Raw genomic sequence first — 19,537 nt, forward strand, 5'->3', positions numbered from 1 at the left:
ATCTTGTTTCTATTGATTAACATATTATATTATTAAAAATTATTTTAGCTATATTATTAGAATTTATTTGAATTATATTATGAAATATTTGTAATTGATTATTTTTTCAACATGCCCTTTTTATTCATTTTATATGCTTATAAACTAGTTTTGTCAAATATAATTTGTTTATCAGCTAGCTTACTAGTCAACAGTTAGTTTATTAGTCATCGGCTAGCTTATTAGTTAGTTTTCCAAACATAGCCTAAACCATTTATTTTCATTTATCTGCATTTGAATATAAGCATTATGAAGACCCTTATGATCATGAAGATTCACCTGCGATAACTTCAGGTCATTCATGGTAGTCCAAAAGATTAGCCGAGACGCGTAAGTTGACCAGAAAACCCACAATTAAAAAAATTAATTTCTTTTTATTGTTCTCACCAATAAAAACCCTTGATTAAATCTTTAAGAGAAAAAAGTTATATTTTACTAAATGTATTTAAATATTTAACGAATTTTTTGATTTTATATTGTGGAGAAATTCTGGGGACTATGTTAGAAATGTTTTTATTAGTTGTGTACCCATGCAATATAACATGATAACAAGATTTTAAAAACTAGAATGAAAAATTAATATAAGTTTTCATTAATAAAAAAGATGAAAATTTATGAAGTATTATACTGTATTAGTAGAACACAACATTTATTATGCATTTGTACCTGTTAATCAGTCGATATTATAAAATTCAAACATAAAAGTTTTTTGAGAAATTATATGTATGAAATATTAAGTTATAACTTAACTTTTAAGAAATTATGCATTAGTAAGTATACATAATGCATAACAATATAAGTAATTGTATACTAGTAGGATATAAATTTTTACTATAAATTAAAAATGAAAATAATAATGCAACTCTTCATTAAAAAAACCAAAATTTATTGAGAGAGTGTTTAAGATTACTTATTTGAAATAACTTATGCTTTCGTCTACAAAAGTCTTTATCAACTTGTTATAAGTTAGAATGGTTTAACTTCTTCAAAAACTCCTTATTATCGGTTTGGCACCGGTATAAGCTGTTTATCCAAACACTCAAAAATGTTTATTACTGATGTCACACCGGAATAAGTCAATAAGTTGTTTTTATAAGCAATCTCAAACACCCCTTGAGTATCTGTCATATTCGTAGGTCTCAACGTTTATATTGTATTGTAAATTTGTTAATAAATTGGTTTTGTGAAGTTCAAACGTAGATACTTAAACTTTAAAAAGCTATGTATTAATAAACAATATTAATGTTAATAAATTATTTACAAAAAAATTAACCTAATATTCTATAATATAATAAATATAAGAGAAATAACCATTTTAGGGACTGAATTAATCTCTTTAGTAAATTCTCTACCAAAATTTTAAAAAAGCCACTACCTACACAAGTGTCACCTCCTCAATTTACGGAAGGATTAAAATGGAAAAAAAAGTTTTTGAACATGGTCCACAAGTACATGGGAAAGATCTATAAATTAATCCAAATACCTCATGCGGATCCAAACTAAGGGGCCGTTTACCCAAATACTTACCCGATGAACGCTTACCGGTAGAAGTCAACACTATAATCTATTTTACTAGATAAGATTATAGTATATTAAAACGGTATCGTATGCAACAATTTACCCGGTAAACGCTTACCCGGGTAAAAGTCATCATCATCACTTACCGAATAAGACTCTCTCTCTATCCTTATCATCGCTCTTACCGGGTAAAATTTTCAGCCCTTGTCATGTACATCAAGTGAACAAAATTACCCGATCAACATTTATTGGGTAAGTATCATATTAACCCCTCCATTAATTGAGGAGTTACCAGATAATGATAATCAAGCATGTCATACACATAAAACAAAATTAAAGAGGAACCTTTTATCTCATGCTAACCAAAATCAAGATGACAGGTCACATGATCATAAATAATCAAATTCAGATTTCTTTCATCTTCACAAATTATCCAAAACCATTATTTAAAATAGAAAAAACAAACAGATTAGATATTTCATTAATGACCCTTTTCTCCACATCCAAACTTCTCAAATTCAGATCGTTGTACAAGTATTAATACATGATGTATAAGTCATTTTACAAACCCATTTCTGGAAAAAAACAAACCACATTTGCAAAAACCCATTAAGCAAAACCTGGCTGATTCTATATAAACAAGCTCCATAAAGCTGAGAAAGAAAGAAGAGCTTTCTTGTTCAGCTCTCTTCCTCTCCTGGGATTCAACACAAAGACCACCTGGTAAAATTTCTTCATCTGGGTTTGTTTTTATTTGGTGTAATCAATAATACCCATTTAGGGTTTCTTGTTTGCTCATCTTCTAGGGTTTCTTTTTGTTGAAATTGTTTTGATGATTTTGGTAAGTGTTTAAGTTGGTATTCCTATCTGGAAATGGTATCAAAATCATATTCAAACTTACTAAATCTCGTCTCCGGCGAACATCCGTCGCCGTCCTTTATCCAAACCCCTCGAATTATGACTGTTTCCGATGATGAGAGTGTATCATCATCGTCGTCGTCGTCGTCGTCCATTCAACATGATCGTTTGATCATAGTAGCTAATCAGTTACCAATTCGAGGTCACCGGAAAGCCAGTGGTGGGTGGAGTTTCAGTCTGGATGAGAATTCACTTCTTCTTCAGCTGAAAGACGGTTTAGGAGACGATGATGAAATGGATGTGATCTACGTAGGTGGATTGAAAGAAGAGATTCATCCAAACGAACAAGATGAGGTTTCACAAACCCTTTTGGAATCATTCAAATGTGTACCCACCTTTTTCCCACCTGGATTGTATACCAGATTCTATCATGGCTTTTGTAAGCAACATTTGTGGCCATTGTTTCATTACATGTTGCCATTAACACCCGATTTAGGCGGCCGTTTTAACCGATCTTTATGGCAAGCTTACGTCTCCGTTAACAAGATTTTCGCCGATAGAATCATGGAGGTCATAAATCCAGAACAGGATTTCGTCTGGATTCATGATTATCATCTCATGGTTTTACCCACCTTCTTGAGGAAGAGGTTCAATCGGGTTAAGCTCGGCTTTTTCTTGCACAGCCCGTTCCCATCCTCCGAGATTTACAACACTTTACCCATCAGAGAGGAGCTTCTTAGAGCTCTGTTGAATTCGGATTTGATTGGTTTCCATACTTTCGATTATGCCCGCCATTTTCTATCTTGTTGTAGTCGAATGTTAGGGCTTTCGTATGAATCAAAACGTGGTTATATCAGTTTGGAGTACTACGGCCGAACGGTTAGTATCAAGATTCTCCCCGTCGGAATTCATATGAAGAGACTTGAGTCTGTTTTAAACCAACCCGAAACAGAATCAAAAGTTTCCAAACTCATCAAGCAGTTTCAAGATCAGGGGAAAAGAATGTTGTTAGGCGTAGACGATATGGACATATTTAAAGGCATTAGCTTGAAGTTACTAGCCATGGAACAACTCTTGATTCAGCATCCTGAGTGGCAGGGAAAGATTGTTTTGGTCCAGATTGCAAATCCGGCTAGGGGAACTGGGAACGACGTGAAGGAAGTGAAGGCCGAGACATATTCGACCGTTAAACGAATCAACGAGACTTTCGGGAAACCAGGGTACGAGCCCGTTATCTTGATTGACGAGCCCCTTAAGTTTTACGAGCGGGTAGCATATTACGTTGTTGCAGAGTGTTGTTTGGTCACGGCTGTTAGAGACGGTATGAATCTTATGCCGTACGAATACATTATCAGCCGCCAAGGGAACGGAAAACTAGATAAGGTCTTAGGTTTTGAGCCATCTATGTTAAAAAAAAGCATGCTGGTTGTTTCCGAGTTCATCGGATGCTCCCCGTCCCTGAGTGGGGCCATACGGGTCAACCCGTGGAATATTGATTCGGTAGCGGATGCAATGGACTGTGCGTTGGAACTGAGTGAACCTGAGAAGCAAATGAGACACGAAAAGCATTATAGATACGTGAGTACTCACGATGTGGGCTACTGGGCTCGTAGCTTTCTACAAGACTTGGAGAGGACTTGTAAAGATCATGTGACGAAAAGGTGTTGGGGGATCGGGTTCGGGTTGAGTTTTAGAGTTGTTGCTTTAGATCCAAACTTTAGGAAGCTTTTAATGGAGCATATAGTTTCGGCTTATAAAGGAACTACAACACGAGCGATTCTTTTAGATTATGATGGCACTTTAATGCCACAATCTTCCATTGATAAGAGCCCAAGTTCTAAAACAATAGAAATGATCAACACTTTGTGTAGAGATAAGAACAATATGGTTTTTGTTGTGAGTGCAAGAAGCCAAAACACCCTAGAGGAATGGTTTGCTTCTTGTGAGAAGCTCGGACTTGCAGCAGAGCACGGCTGTTTTCTAAGGTACCCATACCTTTAGTTTTACAGGATGAGAACCTCAACTTTTCATGAATTATTCATGATGAATATCACTAATAACTAATAATATTTTAGGTTATTCATCATTAATAATAAAAATGCATGGTATATGAATATATATTCATGAAGATTAGGGTTATTCATGATGAATAATTCATGAAATAGTTGGTTCTTAGGTTTTTAAAATATGTACGGTTCTCATTTCAACCTGTTCTTGTCTGTCTGTTTAGGTTAAAACGAGATGAGGAATGGGAGACATGTGTGCATGTCGAAGACTCTGGGTGGAAGCAGAATGTTCATCCAGTTATGACGCTTTATACCGAGACAACCGATGGATCAACTATCGAAATGAAAGATAGGTCCATGGTGTGGTGTTATGAAGACGCAGATCCTGATTTTGGATCTTGTCAAGCTAAGGAGCTTCTTGATCATCTCGAGAGTGTGCTTGCCAACGAACCAGTTACAGTGAAGAGAGGGCAGAGTAGCGTAGAGGTTAAACCACAGGTATGAATAGTTAGAGCTGAATCTCTTTGGCTAACCAAGAAGCGAGGGAAAAGATTTTGAAACAAATATATGTTAATCAATACCTTTTAACTCCTAACCTTTAGATGAAAAAAAATCATGTGAAACCGATTCTCACAGTTTGTAATCGCTTTATGGTTCTCACTCGATTAGCCCGCTGTATATATGGGGAATATTATCAAATGAGAACCATAAATATTTCGAGATGTGAGAACACACTATATGAATTTCATTGAGTATATGCATCAATGCATATATTTGCATGCATAGTAGATATGCATTGATCGAGAATAAAATATGGTTTATCTCAGGGTGTAAGCAAAGGACTGGTTGCAAAACGACTGCTTGCCACATTGCAAGAGAGAGGGATGACCCCAGATTTTGTGCTGTGTATCGGGGACGATCGATCGGATGAAGATATGTTTGAGGTGATTACTAGTTCTGTTGCTTCGGGTAAATGTATTGCTCCAAACGCAGAAGTGTTTGCATGCACAGTTGGTAACAAACCGAGCAAGGCCACGTATTATCTTGATGATACGGTCGAGATTGCTAGACTGATGCAGGGATTGGCGTCCGTATCTGAACAATCTGTGTGAGAAATATATGGTATGTTCATTTCCTACTTGTTTAATTGTAAATTTCATAGTAGATTAAATACGAGTTACAGAACTGAGGTTCCCTGTTGTTAAAAACTTGTAACTTACTTCATTTGTACATATATGTTTGTTTTGTGGTTTCGGTTGCTTTCTTCATGGTAGAATTGGATCTTTTTTCTTGGTTCTTACATACAAGGCTTTGGTGTTTGTTATTATGGCAAGTTCCAGACTCGTTACTAGGCTCAATTGTTTCTTGTAATAGCAAATTATGAACTAGTTACTAGTGACTTGGCACCTATGAAGATACACAACACAGGAAAGGATGTTTCATCATACATTTTAACTTATAACCAGTCTTGGAACTATGAAGAGATCATAGAAGACATTTGGAGGAGCTCTACACACAGTGCACAAGGATCAAACCTTCCAAACCCGTTTTCGGTAAGCAAAAAAAACCCGGTCTTTTTCAGGCCTGAGCTTTGGCTGTAAGAATAGGCCGTTTGACTTGACTGGCCTTTTTAAGGCCCGAGTCTGTCCAGCCTTTTTCAAAAAAATGAGATTGGGCTTTTAAGGCTTGGCTAGTTGGCTTAGACCTGGGTCTGAGCCTTTTCAGGTCAGGCTTGGATATTTGTGTGCATAGGATATTTCAACATTGAATGACTGACATTGTGCTCCATGGATTCAATTCAATAAGTGGCCGACTATATCCAAAAAAGGCAGATAGCCTTAATCCAATGCTTTCTTGTTATAGCAAATCAAACGAGCCAATTAGCAGGCTTGTCATTTGTTATATATAAGCAGCACTCGAGCAAGACAGTATCTTCTCATGTGCTTTTGGGGTTGGGGATCTAGTTCATCTTATTAGCCAAACTGGTTGAACTAGAGTAGAGGATGCACAAGAAGCCCGAGCCGGGGCACATGTCTAGGCCAAGCCGTAAAGCCTCTGATCATGCCGACAGTTTTTGAAAGAGCCCATTTGGATTAATTTACAGCATTAGAAATGTGAAAACGGATAATATGATGTTGATGAATATGGGAGAAAATTAGTAGAAGAGGGCTCAAATATAGCCGCTTTAAGATTCAAAATATTCTTATTCCACATGAAGGAAAGTACTTTCTATGGTCAAAACTAAGTGCAAACTACTCCCCTCCTTCAAGAAGGTTACGTTAGTCATCTTATAAACTAAGAAGTTCTTGATTGGCTTTGACTTGGATCTAGAAGAATGGTTCGTTTTGTTACTTTGTGTTTGTGCGTTTCTTATTACTATAGCAAAAAAAAAATGGGAGTTCATTATTCTCAGTAAGATGCACGCATCTTTGAGAAACATGGCAATCATCCACTAATAAATTCTTCCAATTAACTTTCGCATCAGCATTCACAGGAAACAAGCTTGAATAGATAAAATATGAACGGTCGATATGAATCAAATTTCTACAACCACATATACCGTTGAAATGAAATCTGTAAACCCTAAATCATCAATTTCGAAGACTTTCTACGATTGCAACAATGAAGAACGAGAACTTGCTACAAGTGTGAAATTAGTAAAACTAACCATATTCAACGATCGTCGCTTTTTCTATTAGTTGGTGAGAAATTGAGAAAAACAGCAACAGTCCACTGGTATTTACAATTTTGGTCGGAAATTGAACGGATTGTACGACCATCCATGATGGAAATGAATCCATGCCCCCGATTAAGATGAAGAAAATGATCGAAACCGTGTAAGAAGTGGAGGCAAACAACTGTTCATATATTGAGTCAATTTTGGGTCGACGGATCTGAATATCAAGAGTAGGGTTGCTCCGGTATTCCGGCGATCGGAAGGCTCTTCATGATAGGGTTGACGGAGTGGGCGGTTCTCTTTTGTATGGAAAACGAGATAAAAGGTGAAGAGTAACTTACAGATTTGGTCCCTGAGGTTTGTCCTTTTTCATGGAACTGGTCATTTATTTTTATTTATTACAAAAAAATCCTTCATCTATGCAATTTGTCTTAGATTTGGTCCTTCCTTCTAACGTCCGTCCATTATCTCTATTAAGTATGAGGGTAAATTGGTCATCTCACCACTTTCTTCTTTATTATACCATTTTTCAAATAATACACCCCGCCCTCCTTTCTCTTCCGCCGACGACAACACTGCACCCTTTCCTCGGGTCTTCTTCTCCGACGTAACAAAACTAAATCCGAACAAAAAAAATCCAAAATTAAACTAGACCAACCCAAATCCCTCAAGCAACCACTAAATTCAAAACTGTAATTGGAAATCTGAAAATGAAGAAGTAAATGGAATGGATTTCTAGACTCGAATCATGTTAAAAAAAACCCATCCATTTCCACTTGTAGCAGTAGCCTTCCGCCATCACCCTGTCTACCCCTCCAAGAACTAGTGGGATTCTTGGATACCCTTTAAAAACTGTGCCATGTTTGGCGGTAGTTTGTATACCTCTTAATAGTTCCGTTAAGAGCCAGGGGCAGTTGACAACTGAATCCGATTTTTCTCTAAATCGTTAAGAGATGAATCATGTTTGCCAAAAAAAATATGTCTTTTAATGGTTATAAAATCTTCTGAATGATTTTGTATCATGGGCCTCCCTTAACCATTCAACACTCTAATTCAATTGTAAACAATTACCGAACAATTATATTTTATTTTACAACACATCATGAGAGCCTCTTAATCATTCTGCAAAAAATCATTCAGCAACTGTCAAACAGCCCCTTCTATTCTAAGCTCCATTGTTTGGTGCCTCTTTCTTGAAGTCCATTTCTTGAAGCATCGATGCTCTTGTGTTATTGACAATAGCAACCTCTTAAAATCTCTCTATTTTCATGTAAAAGTTTTCACATCATACCAGTGATGCAAGACTCGGTTTGGGATTCAAGGGCTCAGCAATTCAAGCAACAACATAAACGAAGTTCAAATATGCAACTAATACATCTTGAATTCCAGTCTCCAAGACATTTATCACTACATCCCAACCCTTCAAAACCTTCTTTGGAACTGATCAGAATCGATCACGCCTGAAGCAAAGAGGAATCTGCAGATCTAGAATCGGACAAAAGGTAGAGACATAAGGGGTGTTGCAGGTGTGAGGGAAGGGGTCATGGAGAGTAATAGGGGTTTAATGCCGGAGGGGAAGCATGAGGTCGAGGTGAAAAGAAAATGCCTCCCACGATGAAGTATAATGTATAATGTATATAGCATAATTAAAAAAACAATGAAATAAAGAAAATAGTAAAAGGACCAATTTGCTCTCATACTAACAGATGTTAGAGGGAATGACCAAATCCAAGACAAATTGCATAGGTGGATGGTTTTTTAATGATAAATAAAGATAAATGACCACTTCTGTAAAAAGACAAACCTAAGAGACCAAAACCGTAATTTACTCATTCTTTGAAATCTAATGTTAGAACTTTAGACAAATAAATTATTTCTTTTTCATTTCATATGAATTTTTTTCAAGATTTTATTTAAATATTAAATTTATATTAAATATTTTAATGATATAAATTAATATAGGAAAAGTTAGATATGGTGTTTTTTGAAAGATCTTAACTTTGACTTCATGTGCAAATGATTTGACTAATTTGTTAATACGTTTGGTACTTGTAATTAGGGGTGCAAAAAAACCGTTAACTTGTAAAATCCGTCCAACCCAATCCGCTAACAACCCCATTAAACCCAATTCGTCTAACTGCCAAACCGTCCACCCGTCAAACCGTTAACCCACCAATTAGGATGGTTGAAATTGTGTTGGGCCCAGCTCAACCCGCCAAACCACCACTAATATATAATTTTTATAAAATTATATATATATATATATATATATATGTGTGTGTGTGTGTGTGTGTTTATTATGTATATATATATTAATAATGTATAATTTTTATTGATATTATGTTTGTATTTCATTTTAATTAAACGTATAGGTTATTGAAAGAGATTTACGATCAAAGAATGATGACAAATAATCTAATTAATAAGAGAAAATTATTGAAATCTTTTTTGCAGCAACAACAAATTGATATGTCGGAGAATATGAATTATACTAATAGATATTTTGTTGACGAATCCATCAATCTAAATACCCCCGTCATTTGATGTTGTACTTTAGTGGAAATAAAATGTTTAGTTATAACATTTCGCTACAACAACATTAGATCTTATAGGATGGCTAAAATGTCTAAGCGTCCTAATATGATTCTTTATAGGATGAAACAAGAAAAATGTCTTATCTAAAAGAGTTACAATATGTTTATAGGATGATTTTGAGCTACCTAACAAATTATATGACGTTTTAAAATAAAATATCATATTAGTTATTTTATATGACACGACTTGAAAAGTGTATTTGAACATATGTACCCTATAAATAGATGAGTTTTAGGGACACTTCTCAAAATATTTATATAAAATAACATTTTATTTAAAAATCATTGTAAAACACTTGTTGAAGCGTTCAAAAACGTCATATAAACCTATTGTAACCATTTTAGATTAGACATTTTATAATATGGTCTATAAACTTAAGTTTTATGAATTATCTCATTCGTTAAATTTATGTAACTACTAACCCGCCAACCCAACTCGCTTCAACCCGGAAGGGTTGGGTTGGGTTATACTTTTGAATAGTTTGGGTTGAGATTTTTTCCAAACCGTCATAATTGGGTTGGGTTGTAAAAATGTTGTAAACCACCCAACCCAACCCACCTCAACCCGTAAGGGTTGGGTTGGGTTATACTTTTGAATATTTTGGGTTGGATTAGGTTGAGATTTTTTCAAACCGTCATAATTGAGGGGTTGTAAAAATGTTGTAAACCGCCCAACCCAACCCACGTACACCCCTACTTGTGATTATGCGTTTCAAACGGATTTTATTCAGCTTCTAAAAATTTGATGGATCATGTCTCTGTTGTATCACTTTTACAATGGTTTGGGTCCCTAACACTAATTTATGTTAAAGATGTATGTTATCGTTAGAGCATTTGTCTTTTTCAGATTTTTGTCTCACTTGACTTCAAAAAGTAAAAACATTAATTATATAATAATATTATTATAGGAAAATATCTAGAGATAAGTTTAAAAAAAACCCAGAGAACCATGAAAAAGGGAAAAAAAAAAATATATATATATATATATATATATATATATATATATCAAAATAGATGTCAATTTAAAGATAATAAAGTGATTATTTCTTGGTGCAACTTATTTTACTCCAATTCTTTTTGCATTTCGCTGATTTTTGATTTAAAAAATTAAGGGCAAATATTATTTGTAATTTTAGGAAAGGTGGTCATAACCATCTTTTTAATCACATCCAATGGACCATCTCAATCTAACGATTTAGATGGATTCTTCTGTTCTTTCTTCTTTTAGGTCTCGAGCTCATCGCTAACACACACACACACACACACACATATATATATATATATATATGGAAGTGTTCAAACGAGAACACTTTCATTTTACGAGAATGCGAGAACATCTTTTTATTATAGACAATCACATGTGATACTATTATTTCATCATATATGATACACATGCAAGACTAAATCAGAGACACGGACGATTCTCGACACGATCTTGGTTGCAGGCCAAGTCGTCCTTACACCACTAAACCCCCTCACATGTATTATATATATATATATATTTATATATATATATATATGTATATATATATGTATATGTATATATATGTATATATATATATATGTATATGTATATATATGTATATATATATGTATATATAACGGGTACGGGACGGGTGGGGCAGGGACTACAATACCCGTCGCTGTCCCTGGTTTGAGACAAACAGGGATCCTCGTCCCCGATTTAGTAGGGAATCCCCATCCCCAACAAGGGCAGGTGGACCGGGTTCCCCGACAGGTTGGGATTCATTCTCATGCCTAACTCACTTCTAAAGCGCAAGTCATGGAGGGATATGAGATTAACTCCCTTCTAAAGTGCAATTCGGGACCCCTTCCCATGTCTTAACTCCCTTCTAAAAGTGAGAAAGAGTAAAGATCTCTTCTTACATTTCTAATCTTAACTTTTAAATACATGATCCTTCGTCTTTTCTTCTAATATAAATTTATGTATATATAACTATATATATATATATATATATATACACATATACAATATGTATATATATATATATATATATGACAAACAAATTTGCTCCTTAAGTCACGCCTTGAAAAACTACACATCCTTGCTGCAGCACTTGAGGCTTGACCTTCGAGCCATGTCACAGCTCACGCAACTTAGAACCTTTGTACAAACCAATTCAGACTTTAGGCCCGTCTTTAGCCGATCTGAATCAAGAAAATTGATCGAAAAAGGGGTCCAAATCGATGCTATCATGAAGCGGTACTTTTGACCCGATAACAAGATAGAAAATGAAAATGAAAATGAATGAGACGTATTTTAAAACAATATAGTAACAATCCCATCACTACAACATTGACCATCTTTTGTTTTTTCCTAAACAAGAAACGTAACTTATAGCCATCATTACCATCATAAACGAACCCAATATATCATGAAGTCCACCCATGCAAACATAAAACACATTCGACACTCATCAAAGCATCAATGACTTCCGTGATTCCACTTTGAAAACATGTTACTCAGAGTGCGTTTGATATACGTGATAGCAAGAACAAAAAATGCCCCACATTTAGCGCGATATTAGACAAAACTTAGTGGTACATAAATGCATTTTTGTCCCACCAAAATACGTAGAACGAAAGCAAGAAAGACGGTAACTTACTAAACTACTCATGTCAAATTAAAACCCTAAAGCCTAACCAAATGCACTCAATATAATGTTTAGAAATACGCCCCAACCCAACTGGTGCAAGACCAAACCTGAATATCAAATTAAGGAAGGTTTAAACTCGACCCAATGAAATTTTCATATAAAAGAACAGGGTACCCTCAAAAGCAAAAGCTCACAGTACAGCAGAATGTTATGTCCCCTACAGGGAAGTGGGTCTGAGTTTTCGTACCAGAAAATTACAACTAATCAAGTCAGCTTACATCCATGTGCATATATACGTCATACGCGTTTTGGTGGAATATATTGCACCCGCTCTTCTTCACAAATAGACTGCAAAAAAAATGCAAACAGTAAATACATGCATACGTATGCTTTTTTGGTAAAAAGATGGTTCAGACTGTTCACAGAACCTGCAGATCCTCCGGCAGTGCTTCTGAGACCGCCAGTGTGTAGCAGCCAGGAACGTATCTGCCTGCAAAACATTGCCAATAACCACAAATCCTAAGCCAATAATTCTCTACGGAAAAGATGTTGATTGGCAAACTATATTCCACCAAAGGACTAAAAAGTTCACATTTTATGAACGATAATTGTTCACTGCAAAGGTACAAACGAAATGACACACACAGTTACACAACGCCTAAAAATAATCGCACCCCTCTCAGATTGTACGTCAATTCTGTAGTTGGCCTTTCCACACACTTCCTTCCGTGAAAGGTGGAGGCATTTTTCTATAATATACAAAATGGTCTTCGGTTATGATTCTTAAACACAAGTTAAGATTTTCATTAACTGCAAATTTAGTGTATGGTGGCAATAATGGTTAAATAAACATAAAACCTCAAATTGGAACATGTCACATTTTAAATTAATCTAGAATCTAGGACCAGATAAGGAAAATAAGTAGGTGTGCATTCTTATCAACATTGAATGGTTCTCAAAGAAGTAGCTTAAAATGGCAATTTTAACAACCTTTTATAATTCCTGCAAATGTGAGCCAAGATAAACTCAACCAACTGCAACTACTTGAGACAGAAATGCATGAATACAAGAATAGATGCAAAACATGGAATTATGTACTCGTGCTTTTCCGTTTCTTATTTTCATTTGGCCTGCGTGCACTTATTTTTTGTCAATGGTCCATTGATCACCTGTGCTATCTATCAACTGGTGGTTGTCAAAAGAACTGATGAACTTCACAAATGTCTGTTAATAACAAAATCCAACTAATTAATGTGGATTGTTTTACTCACCCCCAGCTGTGTCTCCTTTCTGCTCCTTGAACCTAGCCAAGCAACCATCTACCCTTCTCAACAATTTTAACAGGCAAAACCAAAGGGCATAGCAAATGTTACTTCTATATGCAGTTCACCTTTCTACCAAGGCCCAATTCTCTTCAGTACTTTGATTATACCGGTTATTAAAAATAAATGAGTGTCTATGCATAAATCTACATGCATATATCTGTTATGAACTGATTTCAATTGAACAAGTGAAATAGGAACAGATTGGTAACACCACTGTGGATGCTTCAGTTTGACAAGAACAGAAGGGTTTCTGGCTATTTGATAGGCCAGAGCCCTCCCACGACACTCTTACTGATTTTCTGGATGATCCTCTCACTGCCACTTGCTCCCTATTCATTAACAGCCATGACAGACTCTATGGTAAAGATACATAACTACCCCTTCTAGAATATACATCCTACTAATGAGCTTGGGCCAATGCATAACAGTATCTTTTGGAAGTGGTTCCACATTTACCTTTGTGGGGGAAGCTTATAGAACTCAATATGCTAAACTTTTTCCCCAACCCATTCCCCTCCTATATTTAATATTCCAGTAAGCAATTACAATGTTAAGGACCACTCTGCATGATAATTCTACTAAAATTATTCCCTTCCACAGTTTCACGTCAGATGAACAATTCTGCAGGAATAAAGCTCTAGTACCTTATATAGCTAGATCATATAGACAACAACTGAAAAGTCATTCAAGTATAGAATATACAGCAGGTAGCAGAAGCATGGTACTAGCCCAAAAAGAGGCATGGCCCGAGCATGAACCATACAATTCTCATAAACCCATACGCTACTATAAATTTGCAAGAGAAATTACATTCACTTATATTACATCCATTTTAAAGTAAAAAGACTATAGAACATTTACTTGGTAGTTACTATCAAACAAAACCAACAATTTGTAAATTTCCAAATACAATTCGTGTGCCATGAAAAGAAATGTTAACAAGAGGGTAAAAAAGCATATACTATGAGATTACAGAAGGCCTCCATTGTGAGTATGTATTAGAGATGCAGAGTCAAACAAGAAACATATTTTGATATAGAACTGCAAGAAACAAAAAGTTACTGTGCTTCCAAAAAGAACATAGAAGGTAAATACAAAAATGAAAGAAAGATATTGACAATTAAGTTGCGATAGCATAATAAAGATGAAACTTAAGTTGGAATGACATCAAAGTTAGAATTGAAGTAAGTTGGTATAAATTCAAAATAAAGGTTGAAATAACAGTCCAAGAGTGAAAACAGATATGAAATAACAGCCATGGCTACAAAATAGAACAGAAGTCCTAATGCATCACAGAAATACTTTGCACGTTTTGCTTTCCCTAGATTGTGATCATCTTTATCTACCAGGCCACCACATTGGAGAGGCACTGTGGCAGCACCTTGACTATACATAGGCATACAACAAAAGCTTTTACACAAAACCACAGACCTTCTTGCTTTACACAGGGTAAAATTTATATTAAAGTTAAGAACATATCCAATGTAACATAATCACTGATTTATTTATATATTACTACTTTGATTATGCCTCTTCATTCTTCAAGTGACTTAATAAGATAGACTGGCCCATTTCCAACTTCTAAATTGCTTGCCACCACATCTATTCGGTAAAAGGAAGCTTCCAATGCTAGCTTCAGACAACCCAGGCTTAGGGGCTATTTACTAAACACTTACTGCCTCTTACCGGGTAACTAAACACTTATTGCTTCTTACCAGTACCGGATAAGACACGCTTACCTGGTCAGAGATGATGATCTTTACCAACAATACTAACTGATGATCGTACCTGGTGAGGGTGTTTACTCTTTCTCGGTTAGTGCTTATCGGGTAAGAGACGCTTATACTATGATATTTTGATGGCTGAGAATCTTACATGGTAAGGTCGGTCAGGATGTAACTCTTACACGGTATTTTCATGGCTGAGAAGCTTACACGGTAAGGTCGGTGAGGATGTAACTCTTACCAGGTTAGTGCTTGCCAGTTTGTGTTGGTAAACAGCTCCTTAGACTATTCCCTCGTCCAGCTTCCTCTGTCACGTGCAAGGAAGCATGAACTCCAGTTAGTCCCATGTGTTGAATACACTTCTGAAAATCTAGCTCTTAATCTTCTTGGAAGTCTTTACTTCAGATCTACATGACTTGGATCAATGTTGAATCGAAGTTCATCAACTGAATGTAAACCCCTTACATATACTTGGGGCAGCCCCAATAAACAAGTTCACAGCACCGCAAATTTGGTAAAAGTTCAACTTATACTATAAAAAATGATCTGACAAGCGAGCGAGAGAGAGAGAGAGACTGACATTGTAACTACTCACATATAGCCATAGAGGTAAAGACAAGAACAAAAAAACTATAAATTAAATGTCAATGGATAATTGACATACGGCTTGACTTAAGTCCTACTCCTATATTTTCATTCTTCTAGAGCAAAGAAACACAATGTGACATCAGTGCATGAAGATAAAGTTCCTAAAACTTTTGGAACTCCTTGGTGTGAAATTCTACCAGGAAAAATAAATAGTGATCAATATATGAAATCTTATCGATTTTCCTGCTGCCGAGGCTTTATAGAGTTGGAGTACAATGAATCCTAGTCACCACTCCTCAAACAATTCATTATCCACAAAAGGGAATGCCTACTGCACATCTGAAGTAGATTCACATTGATAAGAAGCTTAATGCAAATACCAAAGCAGTTTCCCTAATGTAAAACCATAAGAAATATGAATAAAAACAAAATATTAGCAACTCACATATCTACAAATATTCACTGATGAAAGGTAATGAAACATCACAAAGCAGCTTAAAATGAATCCGAAGTTCTACACATAAACCTATACACATACATGTGATGCCATAAAATTACTATGAAAAAATTAAGAAAACAGTATGTCATACATTTTATGATATCTTGACTTTGCAACAAAGCAAGAAATTGTGTGTTTATTCAATAGTAGAGATCCACCTTTAGTAAATCAAGCATTGGGCACCTCAAGCCCCATCACAGGTTGATGCCTTTTATGTCGAGTGAATATCAAGAGCCAGACCGTACTAGATTTTTCTGTTGCTTTAGCATTTTTCTACCCAAAGAGACTAATTACCAACTCATGTATTGCCTTTATCCTAAGCCATTTAGGGTGGCCAAACATGGATCTAACAAAAATAGAAACTAGATTTGACTGTCATATTTTTCAGCCATGTTCCAACGACAGGATCATTTTTCCTACTTCCACCTGGGTTATTCTTACCAAAAATCTACTCTCTTATTTTCTCTGTTCTCCCATACAACTAGCTAATAATGCATAAACAGTTCTATCATACACTAACTAAACATCTGAAGCTTCACCGAATTCTATATCAATTGTAACACCATCCCCTTTTTCCAAGTATTTCCATTTCTAACATATCTCTATTTTGAGGGCCCACCTCAGCATTTGGATTTCAGCTACAGTCAAGATCCACCATCCTAGCAGGCAGGGTGATAAATTGACAATCTTGGATATAATCCTCTATGAGATGGCATAAGTAAAATCTTCTTCCGCGGACCATCAAATTTTAAAAACACAAAGAGATGGATACAATGGGATTAAGGAATTAGGCATACCAATTCGAAGCCACCTAGCAGCCCAACTTCTGGCAGGATCCATTACTGAGATGATACTACAGCAAAAGGGAACATTTAGTAAGGTTAATACAAAGTGAGCTGGAGATGATGATTAAAAAAAAACAGTGGGATGGGGAGGGATTAACAGTGACCATTATACTGAAGTACTTCAAACCTCAATCTAAAACACATGATATCTAAATTCTAAGCTAAAATATATTACTCAACTGAGCCTATAACCGAAGAAAGGTATCAACTAAAATAATCACATGTCATTATATCTTGTACTAACCAAACCCAACCTCAATCCCAACAAAGAAGCACTCATGTAATTCACATAAATAAAGAAAAAAAAGTACCTTCTCTTTTTGTAGAACTGCTGAATTCTCTGAAAATCAGAAAACTTCCAAAAAATTTCTATGTGTTTTAAAATCGTGATGGCCTTTTGGTTTCTCCTGTCTAAATATTTTAACAACTCCGATCAATTGTTATTGTAGAAGCAAACTGGATGTCCTTCATTTGCTTACTGCCACAAATGTATCTTCTCTAACTGAATCCTTAGAGTCGTCGACAACCCAGACATAATAGTGAACGTTTCATGCATTCTAAGAAACATATAAGCTCTAATGATTTCAATCATTCACGCATTTACACATAACAGACAAATGCTTATGCAGTAATAATTACCCAGTAAAATTAGGTGTAGTACAATCAGCGACACGCTCATGATCCTCATCCATCTTAAAGAAAGGGCAGTTCTCACACCCTGATTCTCGAAACTGCAACTCACAACATACAAACGGCCCAATGTAAGTAGCAAAGAACAAATTCCATATACAAAGAACAACTTTACAAAGTACAAAAATGGAAACACAAATTAGGTTGAACTATAAGAACAAAAACCATAAACCGTAATACAAAACCCTAGTTGGAATTTTAGCCCGGGTAGAATAATGACATTGAGAAAAAAAGAAGTAGCGAACCTGATCGTAGGTTTTGACGAGGCGGCAACGAAGACATGCTCGAAGTTCATGGCCGAAGCTCGTCGGAATCTGCGCAGCGGTCGTCATCGTTTACCTCCACTTGCCCTCCTGCTTTTTCTCGAAACTTCACCTGCCACGGCGTCGCCGGCTTTATATCAGATATGAAAATCACAAGTTTTGGCAAGTGTATGTGTAACCACAATAATATACCTTAATGACAGATTTTACCCCCTTAATATAAAGACTTCCATTTTAACCCTATAATTTGAGGTCTTTACCAATTCTGGTCCATGAAATTTTTTATTTGGTCCGATGTCTATAATAACCATGACTTGAAGTTACTCCGATTTTATGTTGCATTTGATACATGAGACTGGACATAATATGATAAAATCCATCGTTTCAGGTGCAGTGTGACATGGGATAAAACAAAAACTCAATGTTAGAACAAGATTGTGCAAAACAAAAGAATTAATAATTTACTCTAATTTGATATAACCCTGCTATGGTATTTGCTTTAATGATCAACGCTGCTCATCGTCACAGCCACCGCGACCACTTCCACCACCATCGATTACCACTACTACCTCCCACCTCCTTCACAACCACTACTTCTACCTCATCCACAACCACCACCTCTACCTCCATATCCACCAATTTTGGCTCCCATTACTGTCCACCATCTCCACGTCCTCCACAACTACTATCGACTATCGGCCACTGCCACACATCAATGTCACATCCACCACATTGAGCACCACCACCTCTACCTCATCCACAACCACCATTTTCCACCACTATCGGAGCTGCAACCACTACCATCAACTATTCTCACGTCCTCCACAATGATCGTCAGTCACTTGTCACCACTGACTCTACCTCTATCACTATCACCACCACCACCACCGGCCACCTCCCACCTCCCACCTCTGCCTATGCCACAATCACCATCTTCCACTTCCACCACCATCAATAACCACCATATAAAATCAATAGAAAATATTTAGAGACAACTTGTCCAACCTAGTACTAATTTTCCCACGCCACACAAACAACTTATTATGTCCAGTCCACTCTTGTTCTCTTATCCTGTCAAGTCTAATCCAATTTGCATACCGAATATTGTCTTGCATAACACGTTTGAGAAGCGTCCTATAAATATATTTTTATAGGACATGTATTTTGTAAGACACGTATTAAAATAATATCGTATAAAAAATTAATAGGACATTTTATTTCAAAAGTATCCTAAAAAACTTTTAAGACGTCCAAAAAAGTCTCACAAACCTATTACATTTACATAGAACACAA

The 19,537-nt window shown here is 35.9% G+C and overlaps 2 protein-coding genes across 3 annotated transcripts; one reads left to right on the forward strand and one right to left on the reverse strand.

The window, feature by feature from the left end:
- The first annotated feature begins 2,235 nt into the window (after window positions 1–2,235).
- LOC112528182 (alpha,alpha-trehalose-phosphate synthase [UDP-forming] 6-like) lies at window positions 2,236–5,719 on the forward strand. Its single transcript, XM_025139145.1, has 3 exons — window positions 2,236–4,400; window positions 4,646–4,919; window positions 5,249–5,719. The coding sequence occupies exons 1-3, from the start codon at window positions 2,431–2,433 to the stop codon at window positions 5,531–5,533; spliced, it is 2,529 nt and encodes an 842-aa protein (XP_024994913.1). The 5' UTR covers window positions 2,236–2,430; the 3' UTR covers window positions 5,534–5,719.
- A 6,686-nt stretch (window positions 5,720–12,405) lies between these two features.
- On the reverse strand, window positions 12,406–18,370 carry LOC112528183 (transcription elongation factor SPT4 homolog 1-like). Of its 2 annotated transcripts, XM_025139146.1 has the most exons (5): window positions 18,227–18,370; window positions 17,931–18,022; window positions 17,244–17,299; window positions 12,739–12,800; window positions 12,406–12,658 (listed from the first exon to the last, which is right to left on the reverse strand). In XM_025139146.1, exons 1-5 carry the CDS (start codon window positions 18,311–18,313, stop codon window positions 12,608–12,610), a joined length of 348 nt encoding a protein of 115 aa, XP_024994914.1. In that variant the 5' UTR covers window positions 18,314–18,370; the 3' UTR covers window positions 12,406–12,607. The 2 variants fall into 2 exon arrangements, with proteins under 2 accessions (XP_024994914.1, XP_024994915.1); XM_025139147.1 differs by lacking the exons at window positions 12,406–12,658; window positions 12,739–12,800 and adding an exon at window positions 15,590–15,666 and having other exon boundaries at window positions 18,227–18,365.
- Window positions 18,371–19,537: the final 1,167 nt, after the last annotated feature.

This window comes from Cynara cardunculus (genome assembly GCF_001531365.2).
Source record: "Cynara cardunculus var. scolymus isolate 2C chromosome LG 15, CcrdV1, whole genome shotgun sequence".
NCBI lineage: Eukaryota > Viridiplantae > Streptophyta > Magnoliopsida > Asterales > Asteraceae > Cynara > Cynara cardunculus.